The sequence below is a fragment of the Bufo gargarizans genome, chromosome 2, assembly GCF_014858855.1.
Source record: "Bufo gargarizans isolate SCDJY-AF-19 chromosome 2, ASM1485885v1, whole genome shotgun sequence".
In the NCBI taxonomy this organism is placed as follows: Eukaryota; Metazoa; Chordata; class Amphibia; order Anura; family Bufonidae; genus Bufo; species Bufo gargarizans.
In genome coordinates this window covers 646,093,093-646,119,509 of record NC_058081.1, presented here as the reverse complement: position 1 = coordinate 646,119,509, position 26,417 = coordinate 646,093,093, and the positions used below count along the sequence as shown (strand labels likewise).

The following is a 26,417-nucleotide window of genomic DNA, read 5'->3' as shown; positions in this document are numbered from 1 at the left end:
TCAAAGCACATTTTTTGTTCTGGGTTGAAGTACAATTCCCAATTTAGCAATTTCATAATTTAGTGGTTTCTGCTATATCAGAGCTATTTGAAATCTATCCCTAAAAGGGTATATAATATTCAAGGTGCACATTGGGTCATTCAGAATAACTTCACACACACCCGCTACTGTGTATTTCCAAGTCTAATTCTGTCACTAAACCCATACCTGTCACCCAGCGCCTAAATACTAGGCCTCAAATTTATATCCTGCTAAATCTCTCGTTACCGCTGTCCTGTTGTAGCTGGGAAAGTTATTTAGTGTCCGTCAAAGCACATTTTTTGTTCTGGGTTGAAGTACAATTCCCAATTTAGCAATTTCATAATTTAGTGGTTTCTGCTATATCAGAGCTATTTGAAATCTATCCCTAAAAGGGTATATAATATTCAAGGTGCACATTGGGTCATTCAGAATAACTTCACACACACCCGCTACTGTGTATTTCCAAGTCTAATTCTGTCACTAAACCCATACCTGTCACCCAGCGCCTAAATACTAGGCCTCAAATTTATATCCTGCTAAATCTCTCGTTACCGCTGTCCTGTTGTAGCTGGGAAAGTTATTTAGTGTCCGTCAAAGCACATTTTTTGTTCTGGGTTGAAATACAATTCCCAATTTAGCAATTTCATAATTTAGTGGTTTCTGCTATATCAGAGCTATTTGAAATCTATCCCTAAAAGGGTATATAATATTCAAGGTGCACATTGGGTCATTCAGAATAACTTCACACACACCCGCTACTGTGTATTTCCAAGTCTAATTCTGTCACTAAACCCATACCTGTCACCCAGCGCCTAAATACTAGGCCTCAAATTTATATCCTGCTAAATCTCTCGTTACCGCTGTCCTGTTGTAGCTGGGAAAGTTATTTAGTGTCCGTCAAAGCACATTTTTTGTTCTGGGTTGAAATACAATTCCCAATTTAGCAATTTCATAATTTAGTGGTTTCTGCTATATCAGAGCTATTTGAAATCTATCCCTAAAAGGGTATATAATATTCAAGGTGCACATTGGGTCATTCAGAATAACTTCACACACACCCGCTACTGTGTATTTCCAAGTCTAATTCTGTCACTAAACCCATACCTGTCACCCAGCGCCTAAATACTAGGCCTCAAATTTATATCCTGCTAAATCTCTCGTTACCGCTGTCCTGTTGTAGCTGGGAAAGTTATTTAGTGTCCGTCAAAGCACATTTTTTGTTCTGGGTTGAAATACAATTCCCAATTTAGCAATTTCATAATTTAGTGGTTTCTGCTATATCAGAGCTATTTGAAATCTATCCCTAAAAGGGTAGATCATATTGAAGGTGCACATAGGGACATTCAGAATAACTTCACACACCCGCTACTGTGCATTTCCAAGTCTAATTCTGTCACTAAACCCATACCTGTCACCCAGCGCCTAAATACTAGGCCTCAAATTTATATCCAGCTAAATCTGTCCTTAGTGCTGTAGCTGGGCGAGTTATTTAGTGTCCGTTCAAGCACATTTCTTGTTCTGGGTTGAAATACAATTCCCAATTTAGCAATTTCATAATTTAGTGGTTTCTGCTATATCAGAGCTATTTGAAATCTATCCCTAAAAGGGTATATAATATTCAAGGTGCACATTGGGTCATTCAGAATAACTTCACACACACACGCTTCTGTGCATTTCCAAGTCTAATTCTGTCACTAAATCCATACCGGTCACCCAGCGCCTAAATACTAGGCCTCAAATTTATATCCCGCTGAATTTGAATACAATACATTGGGCCAAATAATATATTTGTTGTTGTGGTGAACCATAACAATGAGAAAAACATCTAGTAAGGGACGCGGACGTGGACATGGTCGTGGTGGTGTTAGTGGACCCTCTGGTGCTGGGAGAGGACGTGGCCGTTCTGCCACATCCACACGTCCTAGTGTACCAACTACCTCAGGTCCCAGTAGCCGCCAGAATTTACAGCGATATATGGTGGGGCCCAATGCCGTTCTAAGGATGGTAAGGCCTGAGCAGGTACAGGCATTAGTCAATTGGGTGGCCGACAGTGGATCCAGCACGTTCACATTATCTCCCACCCAGTCTTCTGCAGAAAGCGCACAGATGGCGCCTGAAAACCAACCCCATCAGTCTGTCACATCACCCCCATGCATACCAGGGAAACTGTCTCAGCCTCAAGTTATGCAGCAGTCTCTTATGCTGTTTGAAGACTCCGCTGGCAGGGTTTCCCAAGGGCATCCACCTAGCCCTTCCCCAGCGGTGAAAGACATAGAATGCACTGACGCACAACCACTTATGTTTCCTGATGATGAGGACATGGGAATACCACCTCAGCATGTCTCTGATGATGACGAAACACAGGTGCCAACTGCTGCGTCTTTCTGCAGTGTGCAGACTGAACAGGAGGTCAGGGATCAAGACTGGGTGGAAGACGATGCAGGGGACGATGAGGTCCTAGACCCCACATGGAATGAAGGTCGTGCCACTGACTTTCACAGTTCGGAGGAAGAGGCAGTGGTGAGACCGAGCCAACAGCGTAGCAAAAGAGGGAGCAGTGGGCAAAAGCAGAACACCCGCCGCCAAGAGACTCCGCCTGCTACTGACCGCCGCCATCTGGGACCGAGCACCCCAAAGGCAGCTTCAAGGAGTTCCCTGGCATGGCACTTCTTCAAACAATGTGCTGACGACAAGACCCGAGTGGTTTGCACGCTGTGCCATCAGAGCCTGAAGCGAGGCATTAACGTTCTGAACCTGAGCACAACCTGCATGACCAGGCACCTGCATGCAAAGCATGAACTGCAGTGGAGTAAACACCTTAAAACCAAGGAAGTCACTCAGGCTCCCCCTGCTACCTCTTCTGCTGCTGCCGCCTCGGCCTATTCTGCTGCTGCCGCCTCGGCCTCTTCCTCCGCCTCTGGAGGAACGTTGGCACCTGCCGCCCAGCAAACAGGGGATGTACCACCAACACCACCACCACCACCTCCGTCACCAAGCGTCTCAACCATGTCACACGCCAGCGTTCAGCTCTCCATCTCACAAACATTTGATAGAAAGCGTAAATTCCCACCTAGCCACCCTCGATCCCTGGCCCTGAATGCCAGCATTTCTAAACTACTGGCCTATGAAATGCTGTCATTTAGGCTGGTGGACACAGACAGCTTCAAACAGCTCATGTCGCTTGCTGTCCCACAGTATGTTGTTCCCAGCCGGCACTACTTCTCCAAGAGAGCCGTGCCTTCCCTGCACAACCAAGTATCCGATAAAATCAAGTGTGCACTGCGCAACGCCATCTGTGGCAAGGTCCACCTAACCACAGATACGTGGACCAGTAAGCACGGCCAGGGACGCTATATCTCCCTAACTGCACACTGGGTAAATGTAGTGGCAGCTGGGCCCCAGGCGGAGAGCTGTTTGGCGCACGTCCTTCCGCCGCCAAGGATCGCAGGGCAACATTCTTTGCCTCCTGTTGCCACCTCCTCCTTCTCGGCTTCCTCCTCCTCTTCTTCCACCTGCTCATCCAGTCAGCCACACACCTTCACCACCAACTTCAGCACAGCCCGGGGTAAACGTCAGCAGGCCATTCTGAAACTCATATGTTTGGGGGACAGGCCCCACACCGCACAGGAGTTGTGGCGGGGTATTGAACAACAGACCGACGAGTGGTTGCTGCCGGTGAGCCTCAAGCCCGGCCTGGTGGTGTGTGATAATGGGCGAAATCTCGTTGCAGCTCTGGGACTAGCCAATTTGACGCACATCCCTTGCTTGGCGCATGTGCTGAATTTGGTGGTGCAGAAGTTCATTCACAACTACCCCGACATGTCAGAGCTGCTGCATAAAGTGCGGGCCGTCTGTTCGCGCTTCCGGCGTTCACATCCTGCTGCTGCTCGCCTGTCTGCGCTACAGCGTAACTTCGGCCTTCCCGCTCACCGCCTCATATGCGACGTGCCCACCAGGTGGAACTCCACCTTGCACATGCTGGACAGACTGTGCGAGCAGCAGCAGGCCATAGTGGAGTTTCAGCTGCAGCACGCACGGGTCAGTCGCACTACAGAACAGCACCACTTCACCACCAATGACTGGGCCTCCATGCGAGACCTGTGTGCCCTGTTGCGCTGTTTCGAGTACTCCACCAACATGGCCAGTGGCGATGACACCGTTATCAGCGTTACAATACCACTTCTATGTCTCCTTGAGAAAACACTTAGGGCGATGATGGAAGAGGAGGTGGCCCAGGAGGAGGAGGAGGAGGAGGAGGAGGAAGAGGGGTCATTTTTAGCACTTTCAGGCCAGTCTCTTCGAAGTGACTCAGAGGGAGGTTTTTGGCAACAGCAGAGGCCAGGTACAAATGTGGCCAGCCAGGGCCCACTACTGGAGGACGAGGAGGACGAGGATGAGGAGGAGGTGGAGGAGGATGAGGATGAAGCATGGTCACAGCGGGGTGGCACCCAACGCAGCTCGGGTCCATCACTGGTGCGTGGCTGGGGGGAAAGGCAGGACGATGACGATACGCCTCCCACAGAGGACAGCTTGTCCTTATCCCTGGGCAGCCTGGCACACATGAGCGACTACATGCTGCAGTGCCTGCGCAACGACAGCAGAGTTGCCCACATTTTAACCTGTGCGGACTACTGGGTTGCCACCCTGCTGGATCCACGCTACAAAGACAATGTGCCCACCTTACTTCCTGCACTGGAGCGTGATAGGAAGATGCGCGAGTACAAGCGCACGTTGGTAGACGCGCTACTGAGAGCATTCCCAAATGTCACAGGGGAACAAGTGGAAGCCCAAGGCCAAGGCAGAGGAGGAGCAAGAGGTCGCCAAGGCAGCTGTGTCACGGCCAGCTCCTCTGAGGGCAGGGTTAGCATGGCAGAGATGTGGAAAACTTTTGTCAACACGCCACAGCTAACTGCACCACCACCTGATACGCAACGTGTTAGCAGGAGGCAACATTTCACTAACATGGTGGAACAGTACGTGTGCACACCCCTCCACGTACTGACTGATGGTTCGGCCCCATTCAACTTCTGGGTCTCTAAATTGTCCACGTGGCCAGAGCTAGCCTTTTATGCCTTGGAGGTGCTGGCCTGCCCGGCAGCCAGCGTTTTGTCTGAACGTGTATTCAGCACGGCAGGGGGCGTCATTACAGACAAACGCAGCCGCCTGTCTACAGCCAATGTGGACAAGCTGACGTTCATAAAAATGAACCAGGCATGGATCCCACAGGACCTGTCCGTCCCTTGTCCAGATTAGACATTAACTACCTCCCCATAACCATATATTATTGGACTCCAGGGCACTTCCTCATTCAATCCTATTTTTATTTTCATTTTACCATTATATTGCGAGGCTACCCAAAGTTTTATGAACCTCTCCTCTGCCTGTGTGCTAGGCCTAAATATATGCCAATGGACTGTTGCAGTGGTGGCTGACATGAAGCCTGATTCTCTGCTATGACATGCAGACTAATTCTCTGCTGACATGAAGCCAGATTGTCTGTTACGGGACCTCTCTCCTCTGCCTGGGTGCTGGGCCTAAATTTATGACAATGGACTGTTGCAGTGGTGGCTGACGTGAAGCCTGATTCTCTGCTATGACATGCAGACTGATTCTCTGCTGACATGAAGCCAGATTGTCTGTTACGGGACCTCTCTGCTCTGCCTGTGTGCTAGGCCTAAATATATGCCAATGGACTGTTGCAGTGGTGGGTGACGTGAAGCCTCATTCTCTGCTATGACATGCAGACTGATTCTCTGCTGTCATGAAGCCAGATTGTCTGTTACGGGACCTCTCTGCTCTGCCTGTGTGCTAGGCCTAAATATATGCCAATGGACTGTTGCAGTGGTGGGTGACGTGAAGCCTCATTCTCTGCTATGACATGCAGACTGATTCTCTGCTGACATGAAGCCAGATTGTCTGTTACGGGACCTCTCTCCTCTGCCTGTGTGCTAGGCCTAAATATATGCCAATGGACTGTTGCAGTGGTGGCTGACGTGAAGCCTGATTCTCTGCTATGACATGCAGACTGATTCTCTGCTGACATGAAGCCAGATTGTCTGTTACGGGACCTCTCTGCTCTGCCTGTGTGCTAGGCCTAAATATATGCCAATGGACTGTTGCAGTGGTGGGTGACGTGAAGCCTCATTCTCTGCTATGACATGCAGACTGATTCTCTGCTGTCATGAAGCCAGATTGTCTGTTACGGGACCTCTCTGCTCTGCCTGTGTGCTAGGCCTAAATATATGCCAATGGACTGTTGCAGTGGTGGGTGACGTGAAGCCTCATTCTCTGCTATGACATGCAGACTGATTCTCTGCTGACATGAAGCCAGATTGTCTGTTACGGGACCTCTCTCCTCTGCCTGTGTGCTAGGCCTAAATATATGCCAATGGACTGTTGCAGTGGTGGCTGACGTGAAGCCTCATTCTCTGCTATGACATGCAGACTAATTCTCTGCTGACATGAAGCCAGATTGTCTGTTACGGGACCTCTCTCCTCTGCCTGGGTGCTGGGCCTAAATTTATGACAATGGACTGTTGCAGTGGTGGCTGACGTGAAGCCTCATTCTCTGCTATGACATGCAGACTAATTCTCTGCTGACATGAAGACAGATTCTCTGTTACGGGACCTCTCTCCTCTGCCTGTGTGTGTGCTGGGCCTAAATATATGCCAATGGACTGTTGCAGTGGTGGCTGACGTGAAGCCTCATTCTCTGCTATGACATGCAGACTGATTCTCTGCTGACATGAAGCCAGATTCTCTGTTACGGGACCTCTCTCCTCTGCCTGTGTGTGTGCTGGGCCTAAATATATGCCAATGGACTGTTGCAGTGGTGGCTGACGTGAAGCCTCATTCTCTGCTATGACATGCAGACTAATTCTCTGCTGACATGAAGACAGATTCTCTGTTACGGGACCTCTCTCCTCTGCCTGTGTGTGTGCTGGGCCTAAATATATGCCAATGGACTGTTGCAGTGGTGGCTGACGTGAAGCCTCATTCTCTGCTATGACATGCAGACTAATTCTCTGCTGACATGAAGACAGATTCTCTGTTACGGGACCTCTCTCCTCTGCCTGTGTGTGTGCTGGGCCTAAATATATGCCAATGGACTGTTGCAGTGGTGGCTGACGTGAAGCCTCATTCTCTGCTATGACATGCAGACTGATTCTCTGCTGACATGAAGCCAGATTCTCTGTTACGGGACCTCTCTCCTCTGCCTGTGTGTGTGCTGGGCCTAAATATATGCCAATGGACTGTTGCAGTGGTGGCTGACGTGAAGCCTCATTCTCTGCTATGACATGCAGACTAATTCTCTGCTGACATGAAGACAGATTCTCTGTTACGGGACCTCCCTCCTCTGCCTGGGTGCTGGGCCTAAATATATGCCAATGGACTGTTGCAGTGGTGGCTGACGTGAAGCCTCATTCTCTGCTATGACATGCAGACTAATTCTCTGCTGACATGAAGACAGATTCTCTGTTACGGGACCTCCCTCCTCTGCCTGGGTGCTGGGCCTAAATATATGCCAATGGACTGTTGCAGTGGTGGCTGACGTGAAGCCTCATTCTCTGCTATGACATGCAGACTGATTCTCTGCTGACATGAAGCCAGATTGTCTGTTACGGGACCTCTCTCCTCTGCCTGGGTGCTGGGTAGTGTTGAGCGCGAATATTCGAAAAGCAAATTTTTTTCGCGAATATCGCAACTTCGCGATTTCGCGAATATTTCGAATATAGTGCTATATATTCGTAAAAACGAATATTCGTTTTTTGTTTTTTCCCCCCCCCCCACAAAATTACAGTACACATATAATTGATTGTTTCCCAAAGGTCCAACAGCTCAGATCTTACTCACATTGCCTAGAAAGTGATTGAGGCGCGAATCTTCGTAAGGCGATGTTATTAGCGCACATGCGAATATCGGCACGTCCCAGAACAGAGGCAAAGGGCTTTGCATTCATACATTAGTGAATTGAGTTGCGAATCTTCGTAAGGCGATTTTATTAGCGCACATGCGAATATCGGCACGTCCCAGAACAGAGGCAAAGGGCTTTGCATTCATACATTAGTGAATTGAGTTGCGAATCTTCGTAAGGCGATTTTATTAGCGCACATGCGAATATCGGCACGTCCCAGAACAGAGGCAAAGGGCTTTGCATTCATACATTAGTGAATTGAGTTGCGAATCTTCGTAAGGCGATTTTATTAGCGCACATGCGAATATCTACACTTGTCCCAGAACAGAGGCAAAGGGCTTTGCATTCATACATTAGTGATTGAATTGAGCTGCGAATCTTCGTAAGGCGATTTTATTAACGCAAATGCAAATATCTACACTTGTCCCCAGAACAGAGAGGCAAAGGCCTGTGCATTCATATAGTATAGCACCATATTCGCGAATACGTAGAACTTCGTAAAATTCGATTTACGAATATTCGTATTTTTTATTTTACTTTCCACCTTACAGATTACATTGATCTGTACTCTGTCAACTACTGTCATCACCCCCCACTGTATCTCGATTGATTCCCAAAAGTCTCACATTCCCTAGAAAGTGATTGAGGTGCGAATCTTCGTAAGGCGATTTTATTAGCGCACATGCGAATATCTACACTTGTCCCAGAACAGAGGCAAAGGGCATTGCATTCATACATTAGTGATTGAATTGAGTTGCGAATCTTCGTAAGGCGATTTCATTAGCGCACATGTGAATTTTGCATAGCATATGTATTATGCGATGCGAAAATTCGAATTATCGCATATGCGAAATAATAACGAATTTGAATAATCGCGAATATTTTACGAATATTCTTTCGAATATTCACAAAATTTCGCGAATTCGAATATGGGACATGCCGCTCAACACTAGTGCTGGGCCTAAATTTATGACAATGGACTGTTGCAGTGGTGGGTGACGTGAAGCCTGATTCTCTGCTATGACATGCAGACTGATTCTCTGCTGACATGAAGCCAGATTGTCTGTTACGGGACCTCTCTCCTCTGCCTGGGTGCTGGGCCTAAATATATGCCAATGGACTGTTGCAGTGGTGGCTGACGTGAAGCCTCATTCTCTGCTATGACATGCAGACTAATTCTCTGCTGACATGAAGACAGATTCTCTGTTACGGGACCTCTCTCCTCTGCCTGGGTGCCGGGGCCTAAATATCTGAGAATGGACTGTTCCAGTGGTGGGTGACGGGAAGCCAGATTCTCTGCTATGGAACCTCTCTCCAATTGATTTTGGTTAATTTTTATTTATTTAATTTTTATTTTAATTCATTTCCCTATCCACATTTGTTTGCAGGGGATTTACCTACATGTTGCTGCCTTTTGCAGCCCTCTAGCTCTTTCCTGGGCTGTTTTACAGCCTTTTTAGTGCCGAAAAGTTCGGGTCCCCATTGACTTCAATGGGGTTCGGGTTCGGGACGAAGTTCGGATCGGGTTCGGATCCCGAACCCGAACATTTCCGGGATGTTCGGCCGAACTTCTCGAACCCGAACATCCAGGTGTTCGCTCAACTCTAGTTGTATGTCATGTACTGTTGGGACCTTCCTATGTATTTTGGTGCAGCTTACGGTTCTGGATTCCTGTTTGCGCAGGGATCCAGTCAGCAAGGCTGTGGCAGGTTGGTGGAACTATTAGTTCGCCTGCCATACCCGTAAGGCTGTATGAGTTCCCCTTTTCCCAACAGCTTGGCCATTGAGTAGGTCGTCTTACCCAGCTCCTAGCTCAGGGATCTGCAGAGGGTAAGTCAGGGCTCCGAGGTTCCTGCGCATGGGTCCTCCTACCTTAAAGGTCGGCCCATGCAGGTAGGAGTTAGGGTCAGGTTAGCGATGCTTGAGGAGGTGACCTGCTCCCTATCCTGTTCTCCTGGCCGAGCAGCCATAACATCATCTGGCACCACACGGCTGAGGGTTTCCCCCATCCTCAGCCGTGACACTTATATGGGGGATCCTACAACAGCTGAGTGCTGCCCTTGCTCGACAAATTCTTAATTTACCTATGTGGCCCTGTTTGTGAGACAGAACCAGAGGGGATCTTACCCTTTTGTAATGTACCACAGTTACAGCCAGGGGCGTAACTACCATAGCGGCACACCATGCGACTGCTATGGGGCCCAGTCTAAGTTGGGATTATCTCCTCTTGTACTGGGAGGTGAAAACTTGGTCAGGACTCTACCCTCTAAAAAGAACAACTTTTAGCAAATGAGGCAGTGGAAAAATTGGCCAAGGGTCATTGAAAAGGGTTTAGGCAGAAACCCTTCTGTCCTGTGTGGGGGGCTTGATTTGATCCTTGCTATGGGGGCCCTTACTTCTCTATGTACGCCACTGGTCACAGCACTGAGAGGGTTGCCTGTCTGGTTTGGAGTTGGAAGTTGCAGCCATCATCTTGACATAATAGTCAGTCAAGGTGCAGCAGCTACCTGAGGCCATTGATGTCAAGGTGCAGAAAGGATTTAAGGGACCAGATCATTGCCTGACAGGGAACATGTGGCCACATCTATGGCACTTTATAAGGTGGGTGCCCTCAAATGGTCCTGCTTGAGCAGAGTGGGATGCTCAATTTGCTAGGAGCATGCTACCTTGGTATATGGGTGGTTTTGTGGGCATCAGGGCAGGTTTCTTGGACCCATATTATGTCTAGTCTAGTTGTACTGTGCTAAGGACTAGTACCGAGCAGCCATCATCTTTCCACTATCCAAGATAATGATTTTAAAACATATAGGACGCTTGCACCAAACAAGTTCCCTTACCTCTTCCTGTGACACCCCAACATTGTTTGGGACAATCCAGGACAGCAGTTCTGTAGGGTCGAGCTTGCCATCACCATCCTTGTCATAGTCGTTTTCAAACCGGTCTTTTTCAACGATCAGCCATTGTGGATCTTCAACAGCTTCTTAAGAAGACGTAAAGCGGTTACTTCCTGCTCAGCACCACTGACCACCATCACCACACAACACAAAGCAAGGCTTCTCATCCTGGCTGAGCATACTGGGAAATCTAGTTCCCCAGCAGCTGTACTTGCCCAGAATATAGCAGACCATGCTGAACTCAATATACCTGGATCCTGCGAGTATTCACCGAGATATTCATCTAAGCTAACAAATCCATCCCCATCCTTATCATGTTCTTCCAAGGCTCCTTCAATGACAAATTCCTAAAAAAAAAAAAAAAAAAAAAAAAAAAAAATGTATACTCCACAACAATCGGATCCTATTAGCAAAGCATGCCATTGCATGCCTACATGGTGGTACACGTTGCAGCCTGCCAACATATCTCCAACTCAGTTCTCACATGTGTGACATCTATTGGCAAAAAACCTGCATTGCACTCTAGTCCAAGAGAAAAGCATCACATTTTAGTCTTCAGTGAAATTGATTCTAACCACTATTATCACTAGAAGGTGGAGGGTTAAAGGGCATCGGTTAGCACATTTGTACCTATGGAACTGGCTGACCTGTTGCATGTGCACTTGGCAGCTGAAGGCATCTGTGTTGGTCCCATGTTCATATGTGCCTGCATTACTGAGAAAAATGATGTTTTACTATATGCTAATAATTCTCTAGGCGCAACAGGGGCGTTGGTGTTACACCTAGAGGCTCTGCTCTCTCTGCAACTGCTGCTGTCTCTAGACTGAATCAAACTGCAGAGGACGCGGCAGTTGCAGAGAGAGCAGAGCCTCTAGGTGTAACTGCAACATCCCCATTTGCACATATATTGGAGGCACATTTGCCTATATTAAAACTTTCTCAGCAAATATGAATATGGGACCAACACAGATGCCTTCAGCTGCCAAGAGCACATGTAACAGGTCAGCCAGTCATAGATACAAATCTGCTGACAGATGCCCTTTCAATGACTGAATAAAAGTCAGCTTATCTCCCATGTGAACATAATATGTGACATGTAGAAACTCATGCCTAATCCTTCTCTCCCCATCCTCTGCTGCTGGGAAACCGTCTGGATGACCCTATACATATTACATAAGCTAGCATGATGGGGTTGTCTCATCTCAGACACTGATGACATATCGCTAGGATGTCAGATAGGTACAGGTCCCTCAGGACCTCCAAACCGAGAGCATATCGTACACACAAAGCGTGCTCTCCATTTATCGCAATGGGAGTTCCAAAAATAGTCGCGCAAGCACACTCTGCTATTTTTGAAGGTCCCATAGCAGGAAATGAGGGCGAACCGCCATTGCTCCGTTCACCGCTATAAGACTGCCAGAAATAACAGTCTGCTATTTTCGGAACTCCCATAGCAGTGAATGAAGGGTGGCAGCACATGCGTGGCTGCTCTCTGTTCACTTCAGGGGCCCCGTTCTGGAGATAGAAGAGGATCCTAGAGGTGGAACCCACATACACCTACCTGAAATTCATGGCATATCCTAGCAATATGCCCCCATTGCCTGAGATGAGCCAACCCCTTTAAGTGCATTTCTGCAGGACATCTCAGGGCTTAGATTGTTTAATCCACATTTACATCTCACCGCCATATAATCTGTTTCCTCAGGGTGTTCAAAGTCTGTAAACTCATGTAAATTCAGCCCCGAATCGTTATCCTGATCGGCGCGTTCAAATCGCTTCTTGTCCTTCAAGTGGATCTTTGCAAAGAAAACATATATAGTTTAATATGGCGTCCAACGCCTACTGTAAAATGACAGCACTGAATATGGGATCTTGAGTTGTGCCTCCTTCTAAACATCAATTATAATCACTGTAAGTAATGACTAAAATGCCCAGTTTCTTACCAGGCGGAAAGACTCTTCCTCATCATCTTCAAGAACAGTATCTTCAGAGTAGTCGATGATGCGGTCGTACATGTGCAGGTTGTACTCCTCCCAGGTTACGGTGCCGTCCTTATCCAAGTCAACTTCTGCAAACTGCTCCTTGGTGTCTTCTAAAACATAATGCTTAAAGGACTTCTGAATCCATGAGCTCAGCTCATCTTAGGAAACAAGAAATGGTTAATAAAGTCATTTGCATAAAGCCACGTTACGAAAAGTTGGAAAAAATATGCTGCTGGTTCATACAATACAGACAATACAGGGACCAGTAATAATATCAACGCTCACCTACAGTCTTGGGGTAAAGGCGGGAAGTACATACCTGCTCACTCCCCTGGGTTCACTTTTGAGATAGAGATCTCAAGGGTTTGTTGCACAGCGACAAATGCTGCCCACTGCCACTAGAGGGTGCTAACGCCAAATTTATTTATATTGCTCTCATTGACGTCAAGGTATTGTAGTGACCTTCTTATCATGGCATTCTATGGGACTCTGGTGGCAATGTTTGCCAAGGGACACTCACCCGGCACTGTTTATCTGGGATTGCAGGGGCTATGTTGGCACTGTTTGTGGGAGGGCCACTCTGCGGACACTGCTTAGGCTACTTTCACACTAGCGGCACTGACCTCCGGCAGGCTGTTCCGTCGGGTGATCCGCCCTGCCGCTAGTGACCGTGCGCCCCCGGACTGCCGCTCCGTCTCGATTGACTATAATGGGGGCGGGGGTAGAGTTATGGCAGTGCACCGCGAGAGGCTGCCGGAACTCAGCCCCCGCCCCCCATTATAGTCAATGGGGACGGAGCAGCAGTCCGGGGCACACGTTCACTAGCGGCAGGACGGATCCGACAGGCTGTTCACCAGACGGAACAGCCTGCTGGAGGTCCGTGCCGCTAGTGTGAAATTAGCCTTATGTAGTGCATTTACATCCGGACCCAGTCCTGCTCACACAGCTGGTTGGGGGTCTGTACACTGTAATGAAGCGTGTGCCTGCACAAGACTGACTATGGGTGGAAACGATGACACTGACAGATTGAAAATTGTGAAGAATGGAAACAGAAAGTATATTAACTCCTTAATTTGATTTGATTTAAATTTATGGTCATTACACATGTAGAAAATACAGGGTAAAGTAATGCAGTTTGCATCTAATCAGAAGTGCAATAAAAAACATGTTATATAGATAAGGGTAGTGTAGAAGGTAGGAATAGTTATGCACAGATTATGTACAAATAAGTTAAGTATACAGGTGTTTATATTGCTATAAAAAAAAAAAAAAGTGACCCTATCGGGAGATACATGGCACCTAAGCCAAAGACAGAATGGAATTCTGACAGTTTTCCTCATTACAATTATGTCTTACTCTGAAACTCTGTGCAGTTTCAGAGAAATTATAGTTAAAGGGGCTATCCAACATAATGTCCGACCTCCCAGAGTGGCCAACCCACAGTGATGATCAGACAGGTCTCTACCGCTATATTCGGTCTCCATTGCTCCCCAGCCGGCTCTTCATCTCTCCTTGCACCATGTGACCATTTGTCAACCATCGAATGTCTGCAGCATTCACATGCATCCCCCATCAACAGGATGTTCATATCAGCACACCAGGGAGATGGAAAGCGGTCCGGGGAGTGCGACAGGGACCAGTATGCTGACCACCGTGGGTCAGTCATTCTGTCAGGTCTGATATAATGTTGAATAAGCCCTTAAAAAACAGCCAGGAACAAGGAAAAGCGTCATCTGGGCAGCTCCTTGCCAGCATCTCCCCACCGAGCTGGACCTGAGGTTCCTCCCTATCTTCGTATTCACTTGTATGAGAGCTACAGAGACAGAGCTTAGTGGAGCCCAGCCGTATGCATAGTTCCAACCACCTCTGGCTGGCACAACTGGGACAAAAAAGGCTGAGAAGTAGGCCATCGCTCTAACCCCTTAAGGACACAGACCATTTTAATCCTCTGGATAGATCATCAGCATCTGATCGGCGGGGGTCCGACACCCGGGACCCCCGCCGATCAGCTGTTTGAGAAGGCAGCGGCGCTCTAGGAGCACCACGGCCTTCTTACTGTTTACCGCTGGCCCAGTGACGTCACGACTTGTATGACTGGCCTGGGTGGGGCTAAGCTCTGTTCACTTGAATGGAATGGAGCGCCGCTGCCTTCTCAAACAGCTGATCGGTGGGGATCCTGGGTGTCGGACCCCCGCCGATCAGATGCTGATGATCTATCCAGAGGAGAGATCCTCAGTTTAAACAAACTGCAGAACCCCTTTAATGCATTTTAAATTTTTTATAGACTTTACCTCCCCAAAGCGCATTTCCCGTGCACTTAAACTCCACTTTTCGGTACACTGCTGACTTCTCAGCGGAGTACTGAGTTTACAGTTTCTCAATGGGGCTGCAGCACACGGAGTGCGGGCAGGAGCACACATTGCTGATCCTTCCTGTGCCCCCTGGATGTTTACTAAATGCTGGCAGAGCACATGGGTAACCAGTAACCATGTGCTATGCCAGGATTAGCTGAGCGGAGAGGCTCCTGCATTGTGCTACTGCCTGTACTCCATGCACTGCAGCCCCATTCATAAACTGTAGACTCCCTACTCTGTACACCGCTGAGAAGTCTGCGGTGTGGAGAAAAGCGGATTTAAAGCCCACAGAAAAAGATGCACTTTTGGGGGGGGGGGGGGGGGGAGACTATTAAAAATTCAAAATCCATAAATAAAGTATATTAGAAAAAGTATTATTAGGGCCTTTGGGACATAAAAAAAAAAAAACATAATTAAAAGTTTAGTTATTTTTTAATATGCTGTACTGGGAAGCTGGAAAGAAAAGTATTAATGGGGTGGCACTGAGCAAAACAAACAACTATAGTTTGTTATGCTTTAAAAAAAATAAACTTTAAAGAAAACATTTCCTTTGCATTGCCATATTGACACCCATGACAGTTTTTTTTTATATTTCTGCCTATGGCGCTGTGTGAGGGCTCTTTTTTGGGGTGAACTGAAGTTTTTATTTTTTTTTTATTTTGGGATACGTATGACAATTTAATCACTGTTACTCAATTGTTTAGGAGGAAAAACGACCCTTTTGATTTTTTTATGGTGTTCTCCGCAGGGAATAAATACTTTTATATATAGTTCAGGCATTTTTGGACGCAGTGATACCAAAATTAATTTTTTTAACTTTATTTTTCGTTTCCCAGGGTGATTTAGACATACAATTTTTAGATTGATTATACTATAGACCGCCATGGTTCCCCATTGGAATGGAGTAGCAAACATGCATGTCTGCTGCTCCATTCAAATTCGGAACATGGACCCCCCATTTTAGTGATAGCGTGAGCCCCAGCAGTCAGGCCCCTGCTGTTCAAACACTTGTACATCCCCTTTGAGCCCTGTCACAGGCAGAGGTGAATAGGAAGGCTCTAGGCTGCCAGACTGGGGACAGCCTGCTCCCAGTAAATGACCCCTCAGAGTCAGATGTCAGGGCTGCAATCATGGGCGGACTGGGAGCCTAAAGATCACCATGTTGTAGACCAGCCCAAATTGACAGAAGCTGGAGCAACACAAGTAGGCAGGGCCAACAGAAGTACGGGACACTGAATATACAAAATGTCCCTTTAAGACATTTTATGACGTATAGGTATGCAATTTTCACTAAGGGGTTAAAAATTTGCAGAATCAGGGCTCATCCACATGGTCGTAAGTGTTTTGAGGTCTGCAAAAATGTCCTAACCTTGTCTGCAAAACGAACAAGAACAGCACATGTTATTTGTTGCAGGGCCATAGAACGGAAATACAGATGCAGCCAGCACACGGGTCCGCATCATTTCTGGCCCCACCAAGATGCGGGACTGAAACTACGGGTGTGGAAGGACAACACCATTTTGCTTCAATTTTATAATTTAGCAACAAAAAAAAAAAAAAAAAAAAATTAAAAAAAGGAACACCTATGTGCTGCTATAACGTCACACAAAGATCTCTCCTACCCAATGTCAGGTATCCATCTGCATCCACGTCAATTTTCCGAATGATAGATTTCAGTCTTTTCTGTTGTTCTTCTGGACTCAGCTCTGCAAATTCGTCTGCTTCTTCCTTACAGGAAAACAAGTGGTACAAGGTTAACCAAACAGCAGCCGGAGGACTGGATGAGCATTTATATAACCGTATTATTGTATTACCACAGACAGGAGGAATAAGCAAGAGGCAGAGGGAATGCGTCATCAGAAAATGACCTGCTGTTTAAATAGCTTTTTATGTTTAACATATTTTTTAAGAATTTTTGATGATATTTTTAATTTTCCATGTATTCCATACAGTTTAACAAAAAACTCACGCACTGACCACTATATCTAATAATTGGCACCACCTCTTGGTTTGTACGGATCACTTTACCGCAGTTACCTGCTTATCTGTCATTCTAATCCTGCCTGTAAAGATATCGCCTCTGTGTATAGATAAGACAGGATCCGCCATTCACAATAGGTGATTGTCAAATCTTATCTATTCTTTCCTTGTACAATCACTGCAGAGGTCACAGAACGCGCCTAGAAGACTCTCCCATAGGAGTCAATGAGGTCCCCTCCTGACCACTGTCTCTATGGACCACGGGGCTGCCATTAAACAGTTTTCTTAATGCCGTTAAGAACAGCTCAGACAAGATGGCCGCCCGTATAATCATGTTCAGGAAATAAAATAAAACAAATCTACAATCAGAAAATAAAAACAGATAAGAAAAAACAAGATGTTCTGCGATCTGGTTTTAACTGGCAGATAAAGGAAATGTGTCACCAAAAATGTTAAGTGTGCAGCAAAATCAGACTACACGGTGTGTTTTGTAGTCTGTAACCATGGAGACACAGGGTCTGCACTGGAGCTACATACACAAGATGGTAGGGAATTAAACTGAGTTTATCTGGAAACTTTCTTGTAGTGTTTATTTTAGATGCATTCCAGCATAGAAATAGCTAAAAAGGAGCAGATACACAGTGACAACTATGATAACTTTCATAGAATCCAAGCAAAGCATGGCACTAGGCCTTCTCTTTTCCTGGAAGAAACAGAAGGGATGAAGGGATCCAAGGAGATTTTCTAACAAGTTCACTGGTTACTTAGCAAGAGTTAAAGACTTTTAAGCCCCAGGATAAAATATACACAGTATACAGATCTTTACATGACTGGAGCCGCTTTATCTCTCGCAGTACCTCTCCTCCCAGGAACATCTTCTTGTCATAGTCGGCATTGTGCTCGTCGTTCGTATAGTGTCCATCGTCGGGATGATTGGAAGATGCGTGCAGGTGGGCAGCACTGAGGGTCAGGCACACAGACAGAAACACCACCACCTTCATCTTCATTCCTGATCAAGTCAATGGAACAAGAGCTTCATTACTAAAAAAGTTGAGTAAATAATCAATGTGTTACCGACAGGATTCCCATTAAGCAGCTTAGCGCCCGTTCACATGGCGGAATTCAGGCAGCGGAGGCGTGGTGTCTGGCAGAGGTGACCATACTTGCACACTATAGGAAAAAGTTTTCCAAGTGCGACCACCTCTGCTGGATTGCAAGATGGTCGTAGCCCCTGGATACAAGCAGTGTATAATCTGATAGAAAAAAAATTGTTGTGAAGATGAAAAGATCCTTTAAGGGGGGTGGTCCAGGAATTTACTATTGATGACCTACTCACATGAAATCTATAGGTAACCATTGCTGCTTTTAAAAGGGATATTCCCATCTTTATGGAAAAAGGAATCAAGTCAGCGAAGGAGGCAATATGGACAATAACAATACATTAGTCAGTGCTTTGTATTAATTTTGTCTACATGATTTGCTGAAGTGAGACAACCACTTTAAGGAGTTAAAGGCTATGTACACCTTTGGGGGCAAATTTTTTTATTATTACATTGTACTAATTTTGAGCTAAAAAAAATAAATATTTAATTGGCGTTTATTAAAAATATGGCATCCTGTTTTCTGTATATAGCTGAGATGCTCTAGGAGCACCCTTTGGATTTTCTGTCTTTCCCGTCATCTGGGGAGCAGACAGACTTATCTCTGCTCTCTGACCTCTTAAACACACATTCTAGCTCACTTCTTACCTTACCGATAAGAAATTGGCTTAAATAAGAGTTTATGACCTCTTAGTAAATTAGAGATAAGAGATCATTTAAAGCATTTAACACTAGGGTTGTTTCAATACCAAAATTTTGATTCGGTTTCGATACTATAAAAAAGTATTGCGACACTCGATACCAAACGAAAAAAAGAAAACGGAAAAAAAAAAAAGCTGTGTGCATCCCGCATTTTATGGAACGTCCGGCCCATAATTAAACAGTCCGATCCTATTTTTTGGGGGTGGGACAGGGTGACAAAAAAAAAAAAAAAAAAAAAAAAAAAGAATAAAAATGGCGAATCGCGCATTTTTATTTTACAGCGTTAACCGCATAGATGTTTTTTTTTTTTAAAATATTTTTATAGTTTGGACTTTTCGGATATTTTATTTATTGTTTATATATTTTATATGTAAAATTGGGAAAGGGGGTGATTTATACTTAATATTTTGATGTGTCTTTTTATTTATTTTAACTTTTTTTTTTACAGTTTATTTAATAACTATTAGCCCCCTTAGGGGCTAGAACCTGGGATCTTTTCATGCCTTGTCCTATTCACCCTGATAGAGCTCTATTAGGGTGAATAGGACTTCACACTCTCCCTGCTGCCCTGTGCATAGTGCACACAGCATCGGGGATGTTACCATGGCAGCCAGGGCTTCAGTAGCGTCCTGGCTGCCATGGTAACTGATCGGAGCCCCAGGATTACACTGCTGGGGCTCCGATCAGAAGCTGCCACTGCTACCAATGAGAGGAGATGATGGGCTGTGGCCACTGCCACCAATGTTTTTAATACTGGGGGGGCGCACTGCGCCACCAATGATAATTAACATTTAATATACAAGTACAGCCGGTGGCAGAAACACATTGCCAGCACCCGACCTCTGACAGGGCGCTGTGATCAGCGGCAGTTAACCCCTCAGGTGTGGCACCTGAGGGTTTAATTTCCGCTGATCCCAGCGCCCTGTCAGAGGCAGGGTGCCGGCAATGTGTTTCTGCCGCCGCCTGCATTTGTAATGTATTAAACGTTATTTATCATTGGTGGCGCAGTGGCCACAGCCCTCCCCTCCTCCGCGCTCTCATTGGAGGCAGCGGTAGCAGCAGCACAGGGCGGATGGAGAGACTGCTTCCTTCTTCCCTGTGCTGCTGAGAGCAGCGCGATCCATATTCTCTGATACTGGGCTGTGCAGTAGCATAGCCTACTATTGATAAAAGACAAATCCCAGTATTGTTGCGATACCGGGCTAAAAGTATCGATTAGGTATTGAAAGTTCGATACCCAAAACAACCCTATTTGACATTGTACCATGGAAAAGGTTAGTATATAAAATGAGAATGCTCGGACTGGGAGAAAACGTCTGTATGTGGGTAAGTAATAATATTACAGGCTATAGCTTCTAGAGAGGGGTCGTTGATCCAGGGAGTTATTCTGATTGTCTGATTGGAGTCGGGAAGGAATTTTTTTCCCCTTAAGGGTCCATTCACACGTCCGCAATTCTGTTCCGCATTTTGCGGAACGGAATTTCAGACCCATTCATTTCTATGGGGCCGCACGATGTGCGGGCCAGATCTGGAAATGCGGGCCCTCACTTCCGGGTCCGCAATTCCGATCCCGAAATAAATAGAACATGCCCTATTCTTGTCCGCAACTGCGGACAAGATTAGGCATTTTCTATTAAGTGCCGGCGATGTGTGGTCAACAAAATGCGGAACGCACATTGCCGATGTCCGTGTTTTGCGGGTCCGCAAAACACACACAGACGTGTGAACGGACCCCAAGTGGGGAAAATTGGCTTCTACCTCACAGTTTTTTGCCTTCCTCTGGATCAACTTGCAGGATAACAGGCCGAACTGGATGGACAGATGTCTTTTTTCGGCCTCATATACTATGTTACTAGTTGACCTGCACAAAGTGAAAATGAAAGTATCAGTCACACAGCTAGAAAAACTGTTTAACCTTTGTGACATAACAGTTCAATATTTTTAATTAAGGCCAATTGAAAAAATTATTTTTAGCCAAAAATGACTACAATGCAATAATTGAAAAAAAATTCCACCAAAGATGTACATAGCCTTTAAAGCATCTGTATAAGATACTGGGCAGGAAATATGGGCAAAAGAGGATAAGGCTGACAGACACCTGAGGGGTTAATTGACGCAGTTTGGCAGATCGCAGAGCCCCGTCATTGAGGCCGGATGCCGGCTGTATGATATGGCTGGCACCCGCAGCCTACATTTGTATTTAGGGGTAAAATTTATTCATTGGTGGCTCCCCCACCCCCTTCAGTATTATAAACATTTGTGGCAGTGGCCACAGGGACCCCTCCCCCTCATTGGTTGTGCAGTGGCAGCTTCCGATCAGAGCCCCAGCAGTGAAATGGCGGGGCTCTGATCGGTTACCATGGCAACAATTACGCTACTGAAGCCTTCCATGGTAAGCTTCCTGATGGTGTATGCATGGGGCCGCAGAGACAGTGTGAAGTCCTAGTCACCCTAATAGCTCTATTAGGGTGAATAGGACAAGGGTTCTAGCCCCCTAAAGGTGGCTAAAGTAAAAAAAAAATATATATATATATATATATATATATATATATATATATATATATATATATATATATATATATATATATATATATATATATATATATATATATATTAATAAAAAAAAGTTTTTTAAAAACCCCACCAAAATATTAAAAGTTTAAAAACACCCCTTTCCCAATTTTACATATAAAAATATAAAACACAATAAAAAAAAACATATTAGATATCCCCACGTCCAAAAAAGTCCAGACTAATAAAATATTTAAAAAATATCTCCTATGTGGTGAACGCCGTAACAGAAAAATAAAAATAAACACGCGATTCGCCATTTTTTTGTCACTTTGTTCTCCCCAAAAAATAGGATCGGACTGTTCTATTATGGGCAGGACGTTCCATAAAATGCGGAACGCACAAGGCTTTTTTTGTGTTTTAATTTTTTTCACGTGGTATCGAATGGTATTGAGCATCACAATACTTTTTTATGGTATTGAAATCAAATCAAAATTTTGGTATCGTGACAACCCTAGAATGTAGCTGAACAGGAAGAGAAGGGCCCACATCTGGTCGGGACCCGATCAGAAGAGCCCGCAGCCTGAGGGAGGGCAGCAGAAGGTTCTAGCACAGGACAGTACAGAGGACAGATTTCCTAAAATGCCCAGAGATACTTTTTTACAAATAGTCATAAAGGGTATTTTTTAATTTTTAAAAAATTTATGCAAAGGTGGACACACCCGTTATACAAATAGACTTGGTACAGCCTGCTGGTGTATGTTCTAGTTATAATTCTCTTACATATCCACAGATCCTAAAAATGAGGAGAACTGAGGCATAAAGTGAATGAGAAAGCCGGATACCGTTCTGTTGTCTCCACTGCCCCTTACATTACAGGGAAGTGCAAAATAATACATTCATAGTAATAGAAAAAGCTACAAAACATCCTGATGATAAAGCTATAAGGGAAACCGCGGCTTCGTGACCTGCAGGAACACTAGTAATAAGTAACCACAATACCCTCGCCTGCGAACGCTCATTCCTGACAATCTGTCCCAATCACCCGATGATCGAGCAAAACGCTTGTTCATTGGGTGATCCGGTCTTTCGTGCAGGCACATCAATGATCGTTTCTGGAGAGCAGATTGCGTGGTCTAAACAATGATTCTGTATGAGGACGAGCTCTACAACCATACCTTCTCCTCATACTGTGGAGGAGATCGTGCATGTACAGTAAATGTCTCCTTCACTGAGCAAGCTTCATAGGGCTACAGTGACAACTGGGCAAGCAGGGGAGGACATGCCGCGACAACTGAGCAAGCTTCATAGGGCTACAGTGACAACTGGGCAAGCAGGGGAGGACATGCCGCGACAACTGGGCAAGCAGGGGAGGACATGCCGCGACAACTGGGCAAGCAGGGGAGGACATGCCGCGACAACTGGGCAAGCAGGGGAGGACATGCCGCGACAACTGGGCAAGCAGGGGAGGACATGCCGCGACAACTGGGCAAGCAGGGGAGGACATGCCGCGACAACTGGGCAAGCAGGGGAGGACATGCCGCGACAACTGGGCAAGCAGGGGAGGACATGCCGCGACAACTGGGCAAGCAGGGGAGGACATGCCGCGACAACTGGGCAAGCAGGGGAAGGGCTGCCGCGACAACTGGGGAAGCAGGGGAAGGGCTGCCGCGACAACTGGGGAAGCAGGGGAAGGGCTGCCGTGACAACTGGGGAAGCAGGGGAAGGGCTGCCGTGACAACTGGGGAAGCAGGGGAAGGGCTGCCGTGACAACTGAGGAAGCAGGGGAGGGGCTGCCGTGACAACTGAGGAAGCAGGGGAGGGGCTGCCGTGACAACTGAGGAAGCAGGGGAGGGGCTGCCGTGACAACTGAGGAAGCAGGGGAGGGGCTGCCGTGACAACTGAGGAAGCAGGGGAGGGGCTGCCGTGACAACTGAGGAAGCAGGGGAGGGGCTGCCGTGACAACTGAGGAAGCAGGGGAGGGGCTGCCGTGACAACTGAGGAAGCAGGGGGAGGAGCTGCCGTGACAACTGAGGAAGCAGGGGGAGGAGCTGCCGTGACAACTGAGGAAGCAGGGGAGGAGTTGCCGCGACAACTGAGGAAGCAGGGGAGGGGCTGCCGCGACAACTGAGGAAGCAGGGGAGGGGCTGCCGCGACAACTGGGCAAGCAGGGGAGGGGCTGCCGCGACAACTGGGCAAGCAGGGGAGGACATGCCGCGACAACTGGGCAAGCAGGGGAGGACATGCCGCGACAACTGGGCAAGCAGGGGAGGACATGCCGTGACAACTGGGCAAGCAGGGGAGGACATGCCGTGACAACTGGGGAAGCAGGGGAAGGGCTGCCGTGACAACTGGGGAAGCAGGGGAAGGGCTGCCGTGACAACTGGGGAAGGAGGGGAGGGGCTGCCGTGACAACTGGGGAAGGAGGGGAGGGGCTGCCGTGACAACTGGGGAAGGAGGGGAGGGGCTGCCGTGACAACTGGGGAAGGAGGGGAGGGGCTGCCGTGACAACTGAGGAAGCAGGGGAGGGGCTGCCGTGACAACTGAGGAAGCAGGGGGAGGAGCTGCCGTGACAACTGAGGAAGCAGGGGGAGGAGCTGCCGTGACAACTGAGGAAGCAGGGGGAGGAGCTGCCGTGACAACTGAGGAAGCAGGGGGAGGAGCTGCCGTGACAACTAAGGAAGCAGGGGGAGGAGCTGCCGTGACAACTGAGGAAGCAGGGGGAGGAGCTGCCGTGACAACTGAGGAAGCAGGGGAGGGGCTGCCGTGACAACTGAGGAAGCAGGGGAGGGGCTGCCGTGACAACTGAGGAAGCAGGGGAGGGGCTGCCGTGACAACTGAGGAAGCAGGGGAGGACATGCCGTGACAACTGAGGAAGCAGGGGAGGACATGCCGTGACAACTGGAGTAGTGTTAGGAACTGCTGTGACCATTTTTCTCACTCATTAAAAGGGATTGTCCAGAATTAGAAAACACATGGCTGCTTTCTACCAAACACAGCACCACATCTGTCCACTGGTTTTCTCTGCTATCGCTGCTCAGGTCAACTGAAGTGAAACAGGTTGAGCTGCAATACCACACACAACCACTGGACATTGGTGGCACTGTTTTAGAAGAAAGCAGCCATTGTCTTATAATTATGGAAAACCCCTTCAAGATTCCTATTCCTCCAGTTGAGGTCACACTGGCATCGGAGCTGCTTTCTAAGAAATCTCCCTGTCCACATAAAACCAGCAATAGTAATAAAGAAAGTGAGGAGGGAATCATGAGGTTACACAACAGAGAAGTGACTGTACGTGACTGTACATGGCTGCATGACCCCGCTGACCCCACTCTTAAAGGGAATGACCTGCAGACCAGATACTGATATCATTCCTAAAGGTACCTGTAGAATCAAAAAGAAAACCTGTTGCCATGTCACGGTGTGGGTCCGGTGCCGATACCGTGCCCCTTCCTCCCTGATCTGCTCCACGTCCACCACCAATCTACCTGGACTTCTACAGACCTCATCTGCTGACACAGGGTCCCAAGACTGCCAGGGCTGTGATCCACCAAGTAACTTCTTGTTCTGCTCACTGTGGAACTACAAATACCAGCAGGTACTGCACATTTAAAACCTATCACCCCCAACACAGCCAAATAAGCTGCGTATTAGCCTAAGGTCCATGTACGACAAGGCCGAGATGCCATAAACCGATGGGGGGGGGGGGGGGGGAGATGATGCCCATTGCAACCAATCAGGTCGCTGCTTTCATTCCCTAAAAGGCCTTTGAAGAACCCGAAGTGGAATCTGATTGGTTGCCATAGGCGACTGCCTGGCTTTTGTTTTGCACTAGTTTACATACATCTCCAGCAATGTATATAGCCTATGGCTCTCCAGCTGTTCACTACAAGTCCCAGCAGAGGGCAGCTGCAGTTTTGCAACCGATGGTGAATACTGGTATACATCACCTGGGTCTGACATATATGACTGTTGTGAAACTACAACTCCCAGCATGCCACTGGCTGCAGCCCACTCTCACATAAAACGCATAGGCGAGCGCTAAGCTGAAACGTGACGCAGCAGTCATATGATGGCGCTGCTGTCCCTACCGTCAGCCATATGTCAGAAGTCCGACCAGCTCTCACTAGTGCCCCCACATCAGACTCAGTCGCACAAGCGCCATTACGCTCGACGTGCAACATCACGCCCACTTCTCGCCGTGACGTCACGATTGGTTGTGATTGGCTGGCCATGAATCGCAGTGGGGCGTGGCCGCCTGCGGAGTATTAGTGTGCGGTTCGCGCGCGCCCTCTTTGTTTTCGGCCGAAGGCGGTGTGGACGCCCCCTGCCGTCACAGTGACGTACAGCAGCTCGGGCTGATAGCGGTAGTGGGTGTCTGGCGGTTCTCAAGTTTCACTATTAGTCCCTATGTAAATGACTCATAGCTGCTATGGAGATAATATTATTAGGGGTATCCTGTATGAAAACCAATTAAAAGGGGGAGCGATGCAGTTGTCCATAGCAACCAATGAGATTGCTGCTATTATTCTCCAAAAGGACTTCCTGTAAATGAGAGCTGCAGAGCGATGGGTTCCTGTGTGTGCCGCCTCCACTCGTTCCCCTGTTCATTTGTATAGGAGGAGAAAGACGTTTCTGTAAATTAAAGGGGTTATCCAAGGCCTATAATGCCCCCCATATGCCCAAGCTCCTCACACAGATTGTACTTACCTCGCCCCCGGCACCCGCATCCAGTGTCAGACTGGGGGACCTAGGGCCCACCAGTGTAACTGATTCTGGGGGCCCACCTTAGGGCTCCTGCTCCGTACCAATTATTTTTTTGTGGCCTGTATCTGAAACCAGTCACTTCAATGGGGCCGCAAAAAATGGAAATGACCCCATGTGCATTCCGTGTCTGTATGTCCGCATGGCCGTTACGCAAAATGATAGAACATGTCCTCTTATTGTCGGCATTACAG

General features: G+C 47.3%; 1 protein-coding gene across 2 annotated transcripts in view; it reads right to left on the bottom strand.

Moving 5' to 3' along the window:
* The window catches only part of LOC122926892 (reticulocalbin-2-like), a 30,915-nt gene extending 5,254 nt beyond the window's left edge, over positions 1-25,661 (bottom strand). Inside the window, exons 1-7 of one of the 2 annotated variants that reach the window (XM_044278409.1) lie at positions 25,551-25,661; positions 18,004-18,155; positions 16,789-16,894; positions 12,774-12,970; positions 12,513-12,626; positions 11,081-11,177; positions 10,774-10,916 (exon numbers count right to left, since the gene is read on the bottom strand). In XM_044278409.1, coding sequence (XP_044134344.1) covers positions 10,774-10,916; positions 11,081-11,177; positions 12,513-12,626; positions 12,774-12,970; positions 16,789-16,894; positions 18,004-18,155; positions 25,551-25,560 — 819 coding nt within the window. In that variant the 5' untranslated portion in view covers positions 25,561-25,661. The remainder of the gene's footprint in view (positions 1-10,773; positions 10,917-11,080; positions 11,178-12,512; positions 12,627-12,773; positions 12,971-16,788; positions 16,895-18,003; positions 18,156-25,550) is intronic. The other variant, XM_044278410.1, reaches the window with a different exon arrangement.
* Between the last annotated feature and the right edge of the window lie 756 nt (positions 25,662-26,417).